Below are 17,787 nucleotides of genomic sequence, written 5' to 3' on the forward strand. Positions count from 1 at the left end.
ATGCCTCTGTCGCTGCCTCAGTCGGCTTTTCTCGTTTTTCATGTCTGCCCTGACCTTGAATACATTTGCAATTCCTTCATGCGCTGCCAACTAATGTAGCTCTCTCTGTGTGTGTGTGTGTATGAGTGTGTGTGTGTTTCTGTGTTTGTTTGTCGGCATTTTGCCTTTGCCGCTGACTTTGCCCAACTTTTTCCGATTTTCCCCCGCTATTCAGCCTTTGGTCAAACTACCGCCCGCTCATTGATGGGGCTTTCTTCGGCAGCTGTATTTATTGTCATGACAAATTTGGTATGCACAAAATAAGCAAACAAAAAAGAAGGCAGATATACGTATTCTGTCATGTTTGCTGCTTAGGTGGAAATGAATTGGCTCTGACTTGTTGCAAACATTGTTTGTGTGGAATTATTTGTTTGGCAAGATGTACCGAAATGTGTTGATTTGCGTGGTGAATGAGCTTTAAAAATATAAATTATGACCACACTGCGATGACTATATGTACTCCCCATGCAGTCGTGATTTATGGTGAGCACGAATATATATATATATCTTGTTATTTTTCTCCTTCACATTTCCAACGTTATTTGTCGAGCTTGACTTTTCCCCCGTTTGCCCATTACATTAAGCCAAATGCCATGGCTGCTCCGCACTTTCTGCCCTGACATTGCCGGCATTTGAATTTTAATGCAGTTTTGCTGCTTCCCGCCCACAATTGCCTCGCTTCAGCGACTGTCATGGGAGGGGGCGGGGCTGAAAGGGGGGTGGCAGTGGGCTGGGGGTGTACTATATGTACGAGTACGCAGAACTTGTAACGACGCAGAGAATTTTAAGCTCTGAGGCGTGCCGACGTCGTTGCTCTGCTTTAATTAAGCCCCCGCCCCGCCCCATTGCGACCTCCCGCCCCTTTAATCCGCCCTCAAAATGCAAATGTCAACGAGCTGTTGCTGTCTTTCCTACCCACGCCCAGCGCTTGTTGCGCTCACAAAAAAAAGATCCATCACAAATCAAGACGACAAAAATTATTTATACATTACAATAAATTTATTGTATTAAGCAGCAACAATAATTAAATCTAAAAATAGTAAATATTTAAGTTTTTAAGGCTCAGCAAGAGTCCTTAAACAACAGGTTATAAGAAAATTTTTTTAAGGAAATCCATATTATAGTTAACAGTGGTGAGCAACTGCCAGACAAATTAAATTTTAAAACACCATGGTTCTTTTGTGTGGGATTCTAGTAAAACAATACTATTTGCCACGTGCCCCGGACATCGGTCCATAATCTATCAGTTACTGAATCGATGGAGGGTATTAGTTCACACAGTTGCCCTGGCAAATGAAACAAAGGGCACAGGTGTGTGTGAAGAGCATTTGTTTGGCAAACCTCCTGCCTCCCACTCACCGTTCGCTGTTCACCAGTGATGTAAGCAGAGCACTTGGCGCTCCATTGTTTGCCGGGGTGCATTTGTTTTCCCACTGGGCAAACACCTACACCCACTGCCACCCCCGAGTTCCGAGCGCCGAGCTCCAGTAACACCGACAACACCCCACCCCGATCAGTCAACTAAGCGTATAATTAACGAAGATTGCCATATCAAAAACCAAAACAGAAAGCAACAAAACTGCGCCCGAGAGCGACTTGCAAATGAAATCACCTGGCGGGCTGAAGTCGCTGCTGCCGCTTGTTTGGCTTTTAATTATGGCGACTGCGGCGATGCCAACAATAAATTTTCGATATATCATATATACACATGCACGTACATATATCTTATAAACATATACTGGTATGCCAAGATATGTATGTTTTAGCAGAGGGGGGCAAGATGGAACCAAAGGGGCACACTCGCACGTTTGCATATTCATGGCATTTCGCGTTATTAATTCATTTTGCGCAATGCGAAAATTAATTAGCCATGAAAAGTGAATCGACCGCAAAACAATTCCAACGGGGATGCATTCACATTTCCAAACTGTTTATTATACAATAAATGAGATGAAAACATACAGCACCAAATCTCCACTTTGGCAAGTGAAACGATCAGATTTATGGTTGATATATCTTCTGCTTTGTTTGTGAATGTCTCACGAAATAAATGGAAATTTAAGTATGAGCGAAAATACATGTGTTGTCATTAGCCCAATGATTTAGCCACCGAAAAAATCTCATAAATATTGTTTGCTCTATCTGAATGCAGCTCATTATGTGTAAATTGCGAGAGGAATAAATTAAAGCATTTTAAATTAAGTGGTTTGTCGGAGATCAATGGCTTTGAGATAGTAGACGTTTGGGGAAGTGGGCTTTAATTGGGCATGATAGGGAATGACATCAGCAGAGGAAGCTTAAAATAAATAGCTTAGGACCAACATGCAGTTTCTGGCAAGATTTTCCACTTTATGGCAAAACTGACGACGTCAGAGCCGCAAAAGCACTGTAAAAGCAAATGCAAAAGCATTTTGCATTGGTGTGCGAACACGTGCCGTTGCACCTCCCATCCCCCAACCCCTTTTCTCGGCCATTTGTGCATCATCGTCACTTATCTCAATAACTAAGTGTGCCTCTGTGTGTGTGTGAGCGGAAGTGAGGGAAATGAGCAAGTGCGCATGGCGAAACTCGGAGAGAGGGAGAGAGGGAAAGAGGGAGAGAGAAACAGAGAGCAAGCGAAATGCACTTTCATGGCTAACGGTTGTTGCGCAACATTCGCTTTTTGCCGGCCGGCGCAACGTATTTTTGCTGCAACAGTGTGGCATCCGCATCCACATCCGCATTCGCAGTGCCTCTGTGTGCGTTAACCTAGAAAACTGCACACATACACTACATATAGCACCAAGCGAGAGCGTGTTGGTGAAAAAGTACAGCCACGACAACAGTTGCAAGGGCCGCCATTTTGTTGTGTACCGTGCCACGAAACTAGGCCAATTCGCCGGGCTGCCCTCTTTCGGCTCTTTGCCCTTCTATTACTTTGCTGATCTAATTGTGACCCCTCGGAAAAGTCTTTGTTTGATGGGGGGTCGGAAAAGTGGGCGGGTTGGTGTTCAAAGTTTTTCGCTTCTGGCAAAATGAAATCGAAATTAGAGCACTGTGTTTGGGTGTATGTTTTTTGGGGCTCGTGGCAAACGTTTGCCAAAAGATGTTTCGCAAACATTTCGCTTGCATTCCTCTAACGACAATGTAAAAGCAAATTGTTCTTGTCGATAGCTGAAAAAAGGCACAGTCAAAAACCAGGAACAGCTTAAATATTTACCCAAAAATTAATCAAAATAAACTAAATAAAGCATTCAAGATTTATTAGTTAAAAAAAATGCTTAATACTCGCATAAATTGCTTAAGAACTTTTTTAGTTTTTAAAGAAAAATTAAGAGATAACAAAGAATTAATGAATAGTATATTTTTAATGCCTAATTACTATCGTATTACCTTTTATTATTACAACTAAATATAACAACATCGTTATTATTACTGCATAATTCTTGAACTAAATTCTAAAATCAACATTAATATTTGATCATTTTCTGAGTTCTGCAACCGAGCGAATAATACCGCTTTTTTCCCTATCTATATTTATATTGTATCATGCAAGTGCACATATTGAATCTGGCCATAAGCAGAAGGCTGGCAAAGTGTGTCAGAGGCGCGGGCCGCAAGCCCAATGCCAAATTCCGCATTCGGCGAAGCGCTGTTTTTCGGGCTCTGCCAATGCGGATGACAGCGGTACAGTGGGCCAAAATGGCACTGCATTTACACACGCCAAACAGCGCTAGGGAAAACTTTACTTTGCGGCGGTCTTTCCCCGATTCTCCCTCCTTTTCCCACCCATGGTGTACCGGAGTGATGACAAATATAGCATGAAATGGCCAGGTTAAAACTGCAGCAAGCCAGATACAGCAAAGCAGCATATACACAGCACAACACAACACAACACAGCCAAAGCAAAAGCAAAAGCAATAGCCAAACGGAAACGAGGCCAAACGATGAGCTGAAGCTTTTGGCTCGAGTGTCCGCTTCGTTTTGTTTCGTTTCGTTTTGTCACCTTGAACATGAAAATTGGCGATGCATTTGTTGCTCTGACCGTTTTCCGCTTTTCCGTTTGCCGTTTGCATTTGCACTTGGCACAGATCTGGCCCCGTGGAAAAGCCAACTAAATATTCATTTTTCCAATAAAGGCCCCGCCCGTTTTCGCTGCTAACTGCGTACTACAAGTATATGTGGAAATATTTTTATTGCATTTCTGTTTTGCTCCCCCATTGCCATTTGCCTTAGTCACATTTCTGCAATTATGACAAATTTATGAGTTCGTTTCTCCCACACGCACACACTCGAAAAGGCACAGGCACCCATTCAGATACAGTGTGTGGTGTGCATGTCTGGGCACTCCTGCAACTGACTTTCTGACTTTTGACGGATTGCGGCAGCCATTTCCTTAGTTTGTTGAATGCAAAAGACGTGAGACATTTGTCAGCTTAAACGATAAGTTTAAATGGCGATTCTGCTTAAAAATACCTCCCTATTTTTACAGCATTATTTTTCGATAAGCTCAATGCACATTCCTTTTACCTTTGTCATTTGTCAGTGTTAGTAACTCGTTACGCGTGTATATTAAAGATTAGTACAGTCGGAGTCCTAGATAATTTTTATTGATTTACTGTACCATGTAGTTAAGATTCAGTCAACTAATCTGTTTTTATTTTATATAAAATAAGATAGGATTGATCATGATTTGATAGCAGTTTTTTGCTCTGTAACCCTTTGTTTTTCCACTGCCTTTCCACTGATTGCAGTTTCTTGTGGTTCTGGGTGTAGGCTTCCCCGGCTGTCAGTCAGTCGCTCTGTCATTTATTCTGCTTAAGGTGTAATTACATTTGCGCCCAGCTGTTTTGCTTCTCAGTCATTACTCATACGCCCCGTGCCCGTCGCCGGGTTGCCTAATCTACCAACGCAGCCAAGATGTCGACACTTTGGCCAAGTCATTTGCAATTGTTAATGCCCCACAAATTGCACATCGAGGGAATGGGGGGCGGGTGGTTTCCGAACGAAGGGGAGCCAAATGGCTTTTAGCAGCACAATTAACAATTAAGTTTTAATAATAACTCAATAAAGGCGAGCGGCAAAAGCGAACGAAAGGCGAGTGCCAAAGCGAAGAAAAATTACTTATAGATAAATTTAAATCGCTTCCTAATCAGAATTCAAGGTTAACATCCATATGAGTGAAATTAATACACACGACTGCGATGCTGACGTCGATGCTGGTGCTGGTCTATGTACAAAGTGCCGAAGGCAGCAATTGCCCCTTGTTTTCTGAGGCTGCGGCTGAGGTGCTGAGGTGCTAAGGTGCTCGAGTGTGTGGCGAGTGAATGTTCACTCAAGGTTACTGCAGAGCCCCTCAAAGACACTCGCTGTACGGATTTTAATTAAATTTTGCCATATTTCTGTGCTGCTCTGCTCTGGTTTTCGGTTTAAAAATAATTTGCAGAAAGTAAAGCGAGCACACGCGAAGGAAATAAGGCAAAGCCAGGGCGCAGGTGAGGCCAAAAACGAAAATCATAAATTTAAATTTAAGCTTGTTAAAAACAAAATGGCTGCTGTTTAAAAATAAATTGCAAAACAGTTGCTGTGCGCTGCTGTTTGCTGCACTCATAAAAAATATTCCCAAGGATTAGAACAGTTTAATCAAAAATTAATTGTTTCGAAGTCCAAGAAAAGTTTTTCAATCTCAACTTTTAGCTGAACCACTCTAAATTTTCTCAACTAGAAAATTATCGACACAAATTAAAAGGCTGATGATTAAACAGCAAAAACTTGTAGAAGCAAAGCCATACAATTATTTTCTAAACTAGTACACTAGTGCAATAGTGTAAATACATTATAATTATTTATTTTCTTTATTATCACAACACGAAAACTTTATACTTATATTTATAGCGCTAGATACAATGGTTTGCTTTTACAAATAATTTGAAGGAAAACTATTTTCAAAAGTTTTAACTGTTTTTTTTTACTAGTTTTTTTCTTGTCTTTTTGTACTTTACAAAACTGCTTCTGTAGACGAAAGTAAATCGAATTTTGCTATTGAAAGCCTTCATTTTTCATGAGTGTAGTAGCTCCTCTGCTGCCAGCTGCAAAATGCGCGCACATTTGTCAAAAAAAGGCCAAAGCAGCTAAGCCAAGGCTCACACAGACACGTGTGCCGCGCCATGTTGGCTGGCCGCGAATGCAGTTGCGCCGCCCTTTCCCTTTCCCTTTACCGCCCGCCATTGTTGTTTGTGTTCCAACTGTCAGGCATTGCGAAAGCTTAATGCCAGCTAACCGCAACGCCGCTCATCCGCACCCTCTCTCCCCAAGCAGCAGCCCCCTCCTGCGCCACCCCTGAATCACCCGCCGCGCTGTCTGCTCTGTGCACTATAATTTGCCTGTTTGCTTTGGCTTTGGCGTTTTTGTTGCCTTTTGATATTATAAAACAAATTAGTCGGAACAAAAACACAAAAAAAAAAAAAACAAAAACTATGCTATACTGTGGGTTGGAATTTGAAAAGCTTATACATGGTAGAGAACATGGCGTGTGCAATTAGCCGCATCTACAAAGCGAATGGTGATGCAGCTCTCAAAGTGTTGGCCCAATTAAGGCGAAAATTCAGGGGAAATTCAATGAGAAGATGCAGCTGGTGGCCCAAGTCGACTCACTTTTTCAGCGGCTTGGTTTTGTCACCGCAAACTGTTGGCTCTGATTGCTTGTCACATTGCTACCGTGGCAGTTTGCGTTATAATTTCCCCTACAGGATAGACTTGTAGCCTTGCCACTCGAGCTTTCCTTTGGCGACCATCGTGAACTCCGTGTGTGTGTGTGAGTGTGTGTTGGAAATTAATAGGCGAGCGTTTAACCACCCATTGCGGTGGAGAGGAGGGGTGGGGGGAATATCGCCTTGGAGCTGTACGGCTTTGCCTTAATGGGAGTGCAATTGCAAGGGCCTTGATTAAAAGGCAGGCGGTGGGGCAACGTTGGCCCTGATTGTCACGGGCGACGGTAAATGGGAAATGGTGAATGCACATAAATCTGCATTTTAAGTAATAACCCGCACGATGGTGGTGACGAACCAACGAGACAAAGGCCACAGCGAATGAATCGGTTCTTTAGTGTGTTTCACTGTAGTTTATATACAGTTTATTCCATTTGAATCGCCTGACGCTCTGACGCGCTGACGCGCTGACGAGCAGTGAAGGTTTATCTTCGATGCATCTGGTAACAGCCGCACGCGCAGCAGTGCGTATGAGTAATGTCAGCTGGATGACATTACGTATGCGCCACGTGGCCGCCTTGAAGATCTCCACTCGATCTAACCCGAGTGCATTCTGATGCGGCACATCACACAGCTGACAACTGACAATAATTGCGCACAATTAGACATTAATTGCATTCGTTCGCAGCCCGGCGATCGTACATTTATCCACCCATCTATATCCATCTATCCAGCTGGCTTGTGTTTTTGCTGGCCAGCGAGATTCGAGATGCAAGATGCGGAAATGCGGCATATATCTTTTCAATTAAGCAGCCACGCCTTGGCAAAATAAACTTTTCCATTGTGTTCGTTTGTGCATTTGTTTGTTTTCACTGCTCAGCCCCAGCCCCAGCCCGAGCCCCCCAAAAACGGTGGGCGTGGCCGGCCGACTCTGACATAAATTCAAATGCGCACTCCCAGCCACAGACACCTTTTTTGGGTCTGGCACAGACGAACGGAGCAGGAAGTTTGACGCTTTGGTCACTTTTTTCGTCTCGGTTGTGCAACAGGTATGAAAAGTGAAAGTGCAATGGCTGCTGGCAGCGAAGATTCGAAAACGTTTGACTAATTGAAACGAATGGAAAATTGATTGGACTTGGGCGAGAATATAAGTTGTTATAAAGACTTCAAAAGTTAATTTATCAATAGTTTCAATACAACGATGACACATTACGAATAAGCAATCGTTTACTGTGTATTCAAAACTTCACAAAAGTTTTCCTTAACCTATAATGAATTATACGAATTTTAAGACAAACAACAAAGGAATGCAACTACAAGCTATAATTTAAAACAATGTCTCAGAGAAGCATGTCTTACTTTCTCGACTTGTGTTTCGAAATAACTTTGCGCCTCGTAGGCAAAACAACAATCTGAATATGAACTCAAAAAATCTCTAGCTTCTTTCAGGAACCAGGAACCAAGCTTTTCTCGCAGTGTGCTTTGGCCTTGACGAAGTGTAAATTAAACATATAACCACCATATGAAAATCTAATCAGACTTTCAAGGTTAACATATTCTGCCGCGGCTGCTGTTCACTTCGATATTTGTTCTTTCCGCTGCCCATTGTTTTTGTTGCCATTGTTGTTGTCATTGCCGACTGGCTGCTCGTTTTAAGGTTTTTGTCTGTTTGCTGTTAAGAGCCCTTAAAAGCTCTAAACGAAATAGTCAAACACACGAGCGGGCGAAAGAGCGTAACTAGTTGGGCAAACAAACGGCAAACGGCAAACGGCAGACTGTCCGCTGGTTATGGCTAAAAGTTGGGGACGGGCGGGCGTTTCTGTCGGCTTTCAGTTGCGTAAGTTTCTGTTGTTTCGGTTCTCGATTTCAGGCGGAGGCCCTTAAAGTTCGAACATAATTAATTAAAGAGCCAAATGTCTGAAACTCTGGCTGGTTGGGAGTTATTGATTTTGCTGGTCGGTCTGCCAGCGAGTTTGTGTGTGCTTGCCAAGTTAACGAGCTGCTGACATTGCCCTTTTGTGTGATTGATGCGCTGGCATTCGCCTAGCCGAGAATCGTTTTCGACATTTATTTGATTTTTTATATTTCTTTCGCCGGCAGCACATTGCGTATGAGTAATGGACGTAGTGTGCGGCGTGCGGCAGTGGGGGCATCAAGCATACGCCGTGTGGCCGTGCCAAGAACCGACCGACATTTACATAATTATGGCAATTAAAATCTATACACAAAGTTGCAATTAAAATGCAACAAATGTCACGCTCCACCGCCAGCAGCCTAGATTCCTCTGACCGCATTCCCTGAGATACATGTCTAGATAATAGATTCTAGATGCTAGATTCTAGATTATAGGGGGATGTGGATCGAAACGCTCACCTTTTTCTTGCGCTCCTCCTTGAAGTCGATGACAATGCCCTCGTCCGACGTGGACACGGACGTTGTGCGTATGCGTGCGTTGGCCGCATCGTGTGGCGACATTATGATGTGTGGGCTGTGGTGGGCGTGGCCGTCGTCGCTGAGGGGCGGCGAAGCGGAACCGGAACTCCAGGAGGCCGACGAGCTGCTGCCGGGACTCGAGCACTTGTCGGCCATGGCTAAGAAATTGGCAAAATTAATTGTCGCTCTAAGACGCGTGGGTCAAAAGGGGACGGGGACGGGGACGGAGGTTGACCTACCGCCATGCGGGCTCTGCAGCTTCATCGAAGACAGAATCTCAGCGGCACGGCATGTCTCCTCGTCCTTGTTCGGATCGCTGATGTAGTCCTGGTGATCGCTGGGCGGACGTTTCCGTGGACTGCAAAATAAATATAAGCAAATAAATTGATAAGTCGATTTTTAAAAGGGGAACAACTCAACTAATTTATTTAATACAGAATCTTAAATTAAACTTACAATAAAAAAAATTGAATTTTAATATTTTTTAAATTACCTATCCAAGCGCTAAAAGATAAACTTATGATTATGATTCAAAACAAAGCAATACTTAAGAAATAGCTAATAAAATAATGGTTGACCTTCAATAAAAAATTGATTATGCTGTTAAATTTAATATTTCTTACAATTTTGTTTCTTATTAAAAAAATTTAAATAATTTAGTTGAAGGTTATATACTAATTATTTTGTAAATTAGTCAAGTGCTTTATCTGTGTTTGAGAGTTTTAATAGGACGATTATTACACAAATTGATAGAATAAATAAAACTAGAAATATTTAAATCTTAACCGTATGTTTGAATGCATTTATGTAAAATATTTTTTAGATTTATTTTCCTTAATTTAGTTAGACAACTTATAACAATACTAAAAACATAGTTAACCTAGTTTGGTACCACAAAGCTTTCAGGCCCATCTCTTTTCAGTGGCAAATCAATTTCAACTCTAAGCATTGACCCAGTTCTGATTCTTGATTTTATCAGCCACCCACACAAGCACTCATCTACATATAGAAACTGAAAAACTGGCCGATAGAGATATAGACACGCAGGCATCGGCAGCCTTAGCTTAGACATCAAAGCGGCCGCATGTCGTTGTAATTTGCACAACAACAATGCCACGAGGTCTTTTCAACGATAATCGCTTCGAGCGGCATTTCAATGCAAAACATCGCAAAACTATTTTTCCATTTAACTAATTTCTGCGGCCACTGAATTCCACTGCCGCCCATTGTGTGTGTTATTGTTTCGTCATTAATTGGCCTCCTTCCGATGACCTCACATATTTGAAGCGACGTCAAACGATTTTCAGTGGTCGTGTAGATTTCCCAGATCCGCTGGACGACTGGCTTTCCATGCAGTTTGGCTTTAAGCTAACCTTGGCGCAACCTTCGCTGGCAAAATCAGGCAAAATCCCTTTGAACAGCGTTTGTTCGCTCAAATAAATTCAACAAAGGCAGCCGTCGACAATGGAGAATGCATCCAGGGACTGCCAAGAGGGGGTGTTGACCATAAAGACGCGACACTGTCATAAATTCAAAGCATTTGAAATGGGAAAACTGATTTGGCATACCCGCCATAATCAAGCTGAGTGCTGCCACTCCGGGCCATCCGATTGAGCCAAGTGCCGGCCATAGATACGTCGTCATGGCCACCACCACTTGTCCCAGGGATTGCGACCAGTTCAACACTTGCTGCGTGCCAGGATTAAACCTTGCCAAGTGCACGCGCTGCCTGCCAATGAAGTACTCATTCTCGGTCAATAGGGAGTTGAATATGGATGTGGATACGGATTGAGAGCTATTATTGATGCTTAGATTTAAGCGGCTTATTTGCAACATCCAGGGCTGCGGTAACTCCCCTTTGCTATCTTCCGGCTAACATCTGCTTCGGGTTAAAACCAAAACGCTTAACACAAAACACAAACACAACTCGTGCTGCAAACTCCATTGTGAAATGGGAAACACCGCAGGCTGTCGTGGCCAAGACTGCACTTAGCCGAATACAGCTCCTTGGCCAAACAGCGGGCCATAAAACTTTATTACTCGGCTACCTGGTTTCAGTCTTTTGTCTTAAGCGCTGGCACCTTTTGCTTTTGCCGGGATTTCCGTCCCAATTAAATTTGCTAAACTCAACGATAAATTTCTGCCGCAGATCGTTGCTAATCGCATAAAAGTAAATTCGCGCATAAATCGACATTTCCCCAGCCGTGGAGAATCAGTGCTGTTTTTTCTTAGTTACCCGTTTCTATGCCGGCCGGCAAAAGGCGCGTGCCTGATGGAAAAGCGAGCTAGAAAATGGTGGTAAATGGGTGGGGGGCTTAAGGGGTTGGAGGGGTGAAGGGGTTTCGACCATCACGATGTGGCCATTTAATGCTTTCCGCCCATTGCGCAGCGCTGGAAAAACTTTAATAAACTGCAAGCGGCAGTTGCAGTTGCAATGTTGATGTTGCATTGTGATGCTGCTCTCTGAGGTCCAGCTAAGTTGCCTTTTCGGCCTACTCGCTGCGTGGCCGCACGTAAATTGCCCCAGAGCGCGTGATTGAAATGCGATATATTCGCGCCCGATTTCGGGGCCAGTCTTTTCGAGGCACATTTCCCAGGCTGGGAAATGTGCGGCAAACAACGTTGCTGTTGCGCTCGGCTCTGGCCATTATTTGACCACGTTTTACAGGCCGTGCAATCAGCAACAAAGTCGGGGAGTCGAGGAGTCGAGGAGTCGAGTTGGAGAAGAGGTGTTGAAAGCAAAATTACATTGCAGTGTCAGGAAGTAAGAGATGCGAATATGATATGCTCCGAACTGAGGAGTCGAGTCGGTTGTTGTTTGCATGTGGCGGCGAAATTAGTGGAAATTGCATGAAAATCGCTGGCTGCAGCTCCATTTCAACTGGATTTTTGTGCGGTTTGAAGTTAGCAGTTAGCAGTTTATTGTTTGCAGCTTGTAGCTTGTAGTTTGCAATTAAAGCTTATTGAATTAGCCACGTGCTCGAGATTCGCTTTTGTTTTCGGCCTGGGCCGGAAAACTTTCACCAAATTGCCCAGGGAAAGCGCAAGTGCGAGTTAACCGGAGACAAAGCGACTCCGACCTGCCTGGCCTGCAATCTGACAAGAAAAGGCCCCTTTTAGATATCGCCAATCAAAATCTAAACAATTTTCAAGTGTAATTTATACGCAGGCGAAAATAAAAGCCCACGACACACAAAAAGAACCAAAGTCGTTGGCTGATTTCAGTGATTAGAGCGCAGGGAACAACAACCACAGTTGTTGTTTATTTTTTGATTTTTACCCCCAACTTCATTGAGGTTTTTTGTGTGCCATGCGAAAGAGCTTTTGGCTTATCAGTTTGCACGATAAGAGGCAAGTTTCTATGGCACATATCTGCGCCTATTCAAGCCAATGTCAACAGCAACAACAAAAGCGGAAATGTTCGTTGAAAAACGAAAAGTAAAACCAAGAGCAAAGAAACCAACAGCCAAGGTAAATACGATTTGGACAAAGGGAAAACGTGTAGTGACAAGTCTTTTGGCCCAAAAATGGATCGATGCTAACAGATGGGCGTATTTATGACATCTAGACAGGAAGCGCACTGGGTTCGGTTTTAAACCAGTTTGCAAGCGGTCACGGTGCGTATGCGCAATATTTTGAAAATCTTTACACAAACCATAAGCGAAATAAAATCAAAACAAATCAACACGCACTTTTATTATTCACTATTTTTGTGTCTACATGTTTTCTTTTCGTTTCTTTTCGTTTTTTTACAATTTTTTTTTTTTTAGCTTATATTATTTTGCCTATGACGTTGTCAGACGCAAAATATGTGTGTGTGTTTTTATTATTTTAGTTTATTTTTGGACAGGCCAAAAAGCAGACAAGTGCCTGGGATTGTTGTTAGCTGTTGTTGTTCAAGGTGATGTTGCTGTTGTTGTTAGTTGTTTTGCATTGCGTGAGGTGAGTCAATTTGCCCCTCCGCCTTTTCTGGGAGTTTTTCTCACATGGCGCATTTTGAATTCGCCTTTTGTTGCTGCCTCTTTATTTGTTTATTTTATTTAAACAAGGCGACCTCTTTTTGTTGTTGTCCCTGTTAATTTGGAGGTTTCATTTTTGTAGCCCTGCCCGCCGTTGACACACATAATTTTTGTTTCTTTTTTTTTTGTGTTTTTGCTTCAATCTTCTCCCGCCCGTTTCTTCTCGTTTTTTTTTTTTGCGAATGCGAACAATAAAATTGAGTTAAGCAAACAAAAGCCCGACTTTTGGGGATGCAGCCTTAAAGCCAAGTAGCGCCAGTCAAGACGGAAATTTGTGGAGGTAAACAAATAGCGAAATTCCAACATTTTTGCAAGTAAAATACGCGGCACTAAATCGAAAACAAGCACTGTGCGTAACAGTAAAATGTGTGCGTTTTTTTGGGGGGAGGAGAAGGTAGTTTATTTGGTAGTTTTTTTTGTACGTTTTTTTTTTGTGCTCTTCGTCTTTGCCGGGCGCTTTATCACCCCATTTATGGCAGTGTGCGTGAGTTTTTTCCCGCTCGCTTATGTTTACTTTCGGTTTATTTTGATTCGGGTCTCTGCTAATTTCTCGCAGATAACGACGGCAAAACGTCAGAGTAGGCGTAGTAAATAGTTATGTTGAAATAGCTGGTTCTTCTTTTTTGTTTTTTTTCCCGGTGCGTGTTGTTTATGGTTTCGTTGGGCAGCTATTATTTATCTTTCGGAGCGGAGCACGTGCTCCCGTTGATAGGCTTGAATGGGGTTGAGTGTTTCGCTTTATGATTGGACTTTTACAGTTTTAAATCTAAGGATCGGCAACTCAATTAACATTTAAAGCCAACGGTATTATCATTTTATTTTACTGCCCCAAAACAGCTAAACAACAAACGAAGCCATCTGAACTATGGCAAAAATCTGAAAACGAAGCACTGGAAAATGGAGGGAAAAACATTTAACAGCTTTCCTTTCTTGTTCGTTTTCGGCGGGACCCACATCGTTTACATAGCCGAATGGCGCTTTAAACATTTTTTGTCTATTTCGGTTTTTTACGTTCCCTGGTTTTCCGTTCACGTCCGAAAGGCTCCACGCCTTTTTAGAGGCTCATTTGCACAAATTACTAGCATTGCGACAACGGCCAAGGAGGCAGCAGCAACAACAACAATGCAATTGTCTATGGCAACAAAACAGAAGGCAGAAGGAAAAGCCAAAGCCAAAGCCAAAGCCGAAGCCCAAGCCGCAGCCAAAGACTTAGCCAAAAGGTAGAGGCGGAGAAAAGCCCAAGAAGACATTGTCACCACATTCCGGCAACGGAAGCCAGCCGGCGGCCGGAGCAGATTGGCAATCGCCCCATGGGCCCATTTCCCCTGCCACTTCACCTTCCCTTAGTGCCACCGCTCTCTGTCCTGTTCACTAAAAAAAATCTAAAAGAGTACCCTATGATACTAAATATACAATCAAAAGAGGCTCAAGTTTTTTGCTTCATTGTAAGATTGATCACTATCAGTTGATAGATAAGCAAACCTTCTAAAAACGTTTTAATTTAAATACTAATTTATTTTCTTACCCTAAAAATAGTTTGACTTCTTGGTAAGACTGTTTACTGTCAACTAAACCTCTATATCCTAAATACCTCAATTACATTCCTTTTTCTCTCACTGCAGGAGTCATGAATAAAAATCGTATTAATTCCGCGCCAATGTCGATTCTGTTTCAGCCATTTTGAGTTTGTTTTTTTTTCATTTTCCTTCCCTATTGCGATGTCGACGGCGACAGGAGGCCTCAACTTGAACTTGAGCGGCTAGCTGAACTGAACTGAACTGAACTAAAATGAACTGAGCTGAGCTGAGGTGTGCCCCGCGGGCTTATTAGAAATGCGCGGACATGAGCGGCTTTTGCCTTCGGCCTGGGCGCAAAAAAAAACGGAAGGCTCGAGGCAAGGCAGCGAGGCAGCTTGAAAGTGGATTTTCCCCAGGCACTGCACCTTGCCTTCGGGGGACCTACTGTACTACCCGTACCTGGCCCAAAATGTCATTAGCCATGGCCAATGTTGTAGCGCGGCCGGCAGCCATTTCCATTGCCATTTCCACTTTCTATTGTATGTGTTTTTGGGAAATTGATAAATCGGCGAAATTCAATTTGAAAAGTTGCCTGTACACAGCGTACACGTGACGCAGAGAGGATTTCCACAGCCAGGTTTTCCTCTCAAAAAAGAAAAGAAGAAAAAAGAAGGAAAACACCAACAGCCAACAACCAGCAGTCAGTGACAAGAGCAATAAGTGTGTGACAGTCGAAAGGGTGTAACAAGCTGCCAGTTGTCATTGTTCCATGGACATTGGGCCAGAGAGGGGATTGCAGGGGGATGGGAGCGGGATTGACACACCTGCCACTGCCACTGGCAAAGCACTCTGAATGTGGGCCGCTGCTGCTGCTATTTGCCGCTCATGTGTCGCCGGCTTCTCGCCTCCAGCTACTTAGCATGCAGAGCGGCAAGCGTCAGGAAGCGTCGGTGCAGCAGTTGCGGCACTTACTGCATTTGCTGCTGCTACTGCAGTCGCTGTTGCTGCAACAATTTAGCGGTACTTGAATGGCCAGTCAGTTGCAAGACCATGGGAATTACCCACTCTGGCCAACAAAACACAGTGGGATGCATACTGAAATAGCATAGCAATCCTTTTAACTCGGCTAACAAAGAAATCAAATCTAGCGAGGGCTCAAACAAACAAATAGTGATTTTCTTTTAAAAGAGTTTTTTTAAAGGTAAAAAGGCACATTTCATTGAAAATTCTTTTATATTTAACATAATAAACAAATGAATTATCAAATACAAACTGAAGCTAAGCAGGAATACTATTGTATTTGTAACTTATTATTGCCCAGCATTCACAGACAAAATATGACGTTTAAATATGATAGATGTGTGAATAAAAAGGTAACTTGGTTTGTGATGTTTCCGCTCTTTCGATGAAAACTGTTTTAAAATTCCAATCATAAAAGTTTTACACAATGACAACGTGAGCTACTTAAACACCCAAATCCTGTGAGACCACTTAATTGAACGCTGGCAAGAATAATAGCTTTCTTTTGTTTAAAATGCTTTTAGCTGGCTAATCAATTAGCAACGTCAATTTCAATTAAAATCCTCATCATTGGCCCACCATGCGAAGCGCTCTCACATACGTTTTGGCCCAGTCGAAGTCGAAGCCGCAATGCTGGCGGCAGTTGTACGTGCGTTTGTCTTTACAGTTATATAGCTAAGTTGCAAGCGAGTTGCACACTCGGTCAAGTGACTCCATTCCCAGTCCCAGTGCCCCAACAATGCCGTCTCCTGCATTTTGATGACCCGCTCGCTTGGCCAACATTTAATTCAATTAACAAATCGCGACAGCCACAGTCCGACACTTTAATTATCCAAAGAGAAAAGGCGGTGGGCAAACTCTCAGCTTAGCCCTGTACTTGGTTAGCCCCATCCAGCCAAGTCAAGGTGAAGGCGTGGCACTCATTGGCAGTCAAATTAGTCAACTCCAACGTGACACGACAATTTGACGGAATCTTGTGGGTCACCGAATGGAAATGACAGAGCCCCAAGGCCCAGGACACAGCCCCCTCCCCATCCAAACTCTAATTGACACGGCCCCAAGAACCGCTGCGATTCCTACTGCTACTCCCAATCTGAAGTTGAAGTTGAAGTTGAAGGAACTGCAAGGCAATTGCTGTTCCGACCATTTCGACCATTCCAACGAACGATTCCAAACCATTCCAAACCATTCCGGCCACCGCAGGCCCGGCAAAATAAGCCAAATCACTGCTCGGCTAGCTGGCAGGCTAGAAATCTGTAACTGTAACTGGAAATTACAGAGCTGCGCTGCGGTTTGGACTGCCTTTTGCCTTCCCGACTCGGCCGGGCCAAGCCAAATGACTTTTGCCTCGGCCCGGCACTGCAAGGCACTCCGAAGTGGTTTCGCAGCCATTTGCTGTCAGACATCAGTGCCAACACCCGCAGCGTTTTTGCCATTTCAATTGGAAACAACTCAATCAAATTGCCTAGACCAGGTCGGTCATTATGAACCCCCCAATCCCCCAATCCCCCCACTCCATTTTTCCACAATTTTTAGACTGCAATTGCCGCAGAAGGAGAAACAATTCAATCTAATTTTTGGTTCTTCGAAATTTGCGTTTTCATTTTGGCCGCAGTGCAAATGTTGCGTGATGCACTCCACACTCCACACTGCATACAACATACAATATAGTACAATATATAGTCAATACTCCGATCTGCGGCCCCGCCCCCTTGCGCCAGCCGCCTTTCCTTCGGTCGTTCGGTCATAAGTGTGTGCACGTTAAATTTTATTGCCTGCGATTCGAAAATCGGCACACGAAACGCTGTCGAACTTTAATTTATGAGCAACTGTTGATCATGTTGCTGTTTCAGACACCCCAGCCGCGATCTGCTCTGCACTTTTTATTTATTTGCCCAGTCTATGGCAGCTATGTGTGTGTGCCCATTTCGAAGTGGTCACAGTAGTCGGAGCCACTAAAAATTTACTAGCTGACGAAAATGGTACGAATATGCGCCCATTGGCCCCCTTTATTTTTTTTCATCCGCCACTTGATGGGGTTTTCAACAGATTGTTTCGCCCATCAACGTCAAC

General features: G+C 43.4%; 1 protein-coding gene across 6 annotated transcripts in view; it reads right to left on the minus strand.

Annotated features, from left to right (window-relative positions):
• LOC108135028 (zinc finger protein 704) overlaps positions 1 to 17,787 on the minus strand; it is a 117,788-nt gene that overhangs the window by 35,488 nt on the left and 64,513 nt on the right. For all 6 annotated transcript variants that reach the window (XM_017255561.2, XM_017255560.2, XM_017255562.2 and 3 more), the window contains 2 exons: positions 9,398 to 9,516; positions 9,099 to 9,316 (listed from right to left, as the gene is read on the minus strand). In XM_017255561.2, coding sequence (XP_017111050.1) covers positions 9,099 to 9,316; positions 9,398 to 9,516 — 337 coding nt within the window. The remainder of the gene's footprint in view (positions 1 to 9,098; positions 9,317 to 9,397; positions 9,517 to 17,787) is intronic.

Source organism: Drosophila elegans, unplaced genomic scaffold, assembly GCF_018152505.1.
Source record: "Drosophila elegans isolate 14027-0461.03 unplaced genomic scaffold, ASM1815250v1 contig_476, whole genome shotgun sequence".
NCBI classification, from domain to species: Eukaryota; Metazoa; Arthropoda; class Insecta; order Diptera; family Drosophilidae; genus Drosophila; species Drosophila elegans.